The sequence below is a fragment of the Acanthisitta chloris genome, unplaced genomic scaffold, assembly GCF_000695815.1.
Source record: "Acanthisitta chloris isolate BGI_N310 unplaced genomic scaffold, ASM69581v1 scaffold11120, whole genome shotgun sequence".
NCBI lineage: Eukaryota > Metazoa > Chordata > Aves > Passeriformes > Acanthisittidae > Acanthisitta > Acanthisitta chloris.
Window position 1 is genome coordinate 34,456 of NW_008651227.1, and position 2,444 is coordinate 36,899.

The 2,444-nt window shown below is 51.5% G+C and overlaps 1 protein-coding gene across 1 annotated transcript in view; it reads left to right on the forward strand.

Moving 5' to 3' along the window:
- The window catches only part of LOC103800022 (protein AHNAK2-like), a gene marked incomplete at its 3' end in the record, with an annotated part of 34,407 nt that extends 31,989 nt beyond the window's left edge, over positions 1-2,418 (forward strand). Inside the window, exon 8 of the mRNA XM_009072384.1 lies at positions 663-2,418. Within this exon, the coding sequence (XP_009070632.1) occupies positions 663-2,418 (1,756 nt within the window). The remainder of the gene's footprint in view (positions 1-662) is intronic.
- Positions 2,419-2,444: the final 26 nt, after the last annotated feature.

The window sequence follows — 2,444 nt, forward strand, 5'->3', positions numbered from 1 at the left end:
AAATGCCATCATTCAAAATGGCCAAAACAGCTAAAACTGACCTGAAAATAGCAAGAGAAGGAAGCATGGCTGACTCAGAAGATGCAATGAAAAAGGAAAGGATTGAAGTAGATGGCATGGGCACAAGTGACAAAACATTAAAGATGGAAATTGGAGTGAAGACAGGAGAAAAAGATACAGAGGGAAAAGAAAGCAAATTCAGACTGCCAAAGTTAAAATTCCCTACATTTACCTGGTCAACTACCAAGGATGAAACAGGGCAAACAGAAGCACAGATAAGTGAAAAGGAAGGAAAAGTGCCAACCCTAGAAAAAGGAGCAGAAGCAGAGATAAGTGGGTCAGTAGGAGAAATTAAGGTTCCAAGTGCTGAAATTGAAATTGGGATGTCCAAAGGAAAACCACATGAAAATGATGTAAGAGAAAAGCAGCAAGTCATACTGCCAAGCCCCAAAAAAATAGCTATAAAACCTTTTTCAACAGAAAAACACTTTGAGGAAACAGACAGAGAAATATTGATTGCAACGACTGATATTGAAATGAGAAATGGTGAATATAGCATAATATCAAAGGAAAAAGCAGACAAATCAAAAATTACTAAAGGTGATATCAAAGCTCCCAAGGTGGACATCAGCCTCCCCTCTCTTGACACCACCCTGCCAAAGGCCAGTGCTGACCTGCAGGCACCTGAGGCAGCCCTGAGCCTGGAAGGGGAAGCAAAAGCTCCAGAGAAAGAGGCTGCCAAGACCAAGGATGGCAAGTTCAAGATGCCCAAGTTTGGCATGCCTTCCTTTGGCTGGTCCAGCAGCAGAGAGGCCAAAGGCACTGTGGCTGCTGAGCAGGACATCAGTGTCAAGGAGCCCCAGGTGACACTGCCCTCGGGATCTGCCGAAGCTGACGTGACCCTGCCTGGGGCTGAGATCCAAGCACCCAGTGTAGAGGTGAGTGTGGAGACAGGAGCTGCAGGAGAGGGTGAGAAAGCTGGGTTCAAGATGCCTGATATCAAGCTGCCAAGTGAGGGTGAGAAAGGTGGATTCAAAATGCCTGACGTCAAGCTGCCCAGTGTCAAGCTGTCCAAAGGTAAAGCTCCTCAGGTGCAGGTCAGCCTGCCAACAGCTGAGATCTCACTGCCCAAAGGCCCTGAAGGAGATGTTGCCCTGCATGGCCCAGAGACCGAAGGTAGCTTGGAGGTGTCTGCTGGCAAAGCTCAGGGTGGTGGGATGAAAATACAGATGCCAAAAGTCAAGGTGCCAAGCGTGGTCTTCTCCAAGCCCACTGTGAAGGCTCCCAAACAGGACACAGAAATTGACACCAGCCTCCCACAGGTTGACCTCAATTCCAGCAGTGCTGACATTACCATCACGGCGCCAGACATCAAGGTGCCCTGTGTCGAAGGCTCACTCAAGGTCCAGGTGCCCGAGGGAGATGTCAAAGCACCCTCCATTGAAGCTTCACTTGATGGAGCAGAGCTGGAAACCACAGGCCTGAAAGAGAAACTGAAGATGCCCAAGTTTGACAAGCCCAAATTTAGAATATCATCCCCCAAGGCAGAAGGGGCTGGAGGAGAAGTCAGTCTGCCAAGCACAGAGATTGACCTCCGGTCTACCAGCATGATGGACACAGGGGAGGGATTCCAAGCTGATATCCACGGCACCAACATGGAAGGGGCAGGCTTGAAGCTGGAGAAACCCTCTCTCGAAATGCCCAAAGCAGACATCAAAGCTCCCAAGGTGGACATCACCCTGCCCTCCATTGACATAACCCTGCCAAAGGGCAGTGCCAACCTGCAGGCACTCGAGACAACCCTCACCTTTGAAGGGGAAGCAAAAGTTCCAGAGAAAGAGACCACCAAGACCAAGGATGGCAAGTTCAAGATGCCCAAGTTTGGCATGCCTTCCTTTGGCTGGTCCAGCAGCAGAGAGGCCAAGGGCACTGTGGCTCCTGAGCTGGACGTCAGTGTCAAGGAGCCCCAGGTGACACTGCCTTTGGGATCAGCCGAAGTTGATGTGACCCTGCCAGAGGCTGAGATCCAAGTGCCTGGTGTGGAGGTGACCATCGAGACAGGAGCTGCAGACGAGTGTGACAAAGGTGGATTCAAGATGCCTGACGTCAAGCTGCCCAGTGTCAAGCTGTCCAAAGTGAAAGCTCCCCAGGGGCAGGCCAGCCTGCCCTCAGCCGAGGTCTCACTGCCCAAAGGCCCAGAGGCAGATGTTGCTCTGCAGGGCCCTGAGGCTGGAAGCAACCTGGAGGTGTCTGCGGGCAAAGAGGAGGGTGGAGGGATGAAGATACACATGCCAAAAGTCAAGGTGCCCAGCGTGGTCTTCTCCAAGCCCACCGTCACTGCTCCCAAACTGGACACAGATGTCAGCCTGCAGAAAGCTGACACCAGCCTCCCAAAGGTTGACCTCAAGGCTGACAGAGGTGACATCAGCATCTCAGCCCCTGAC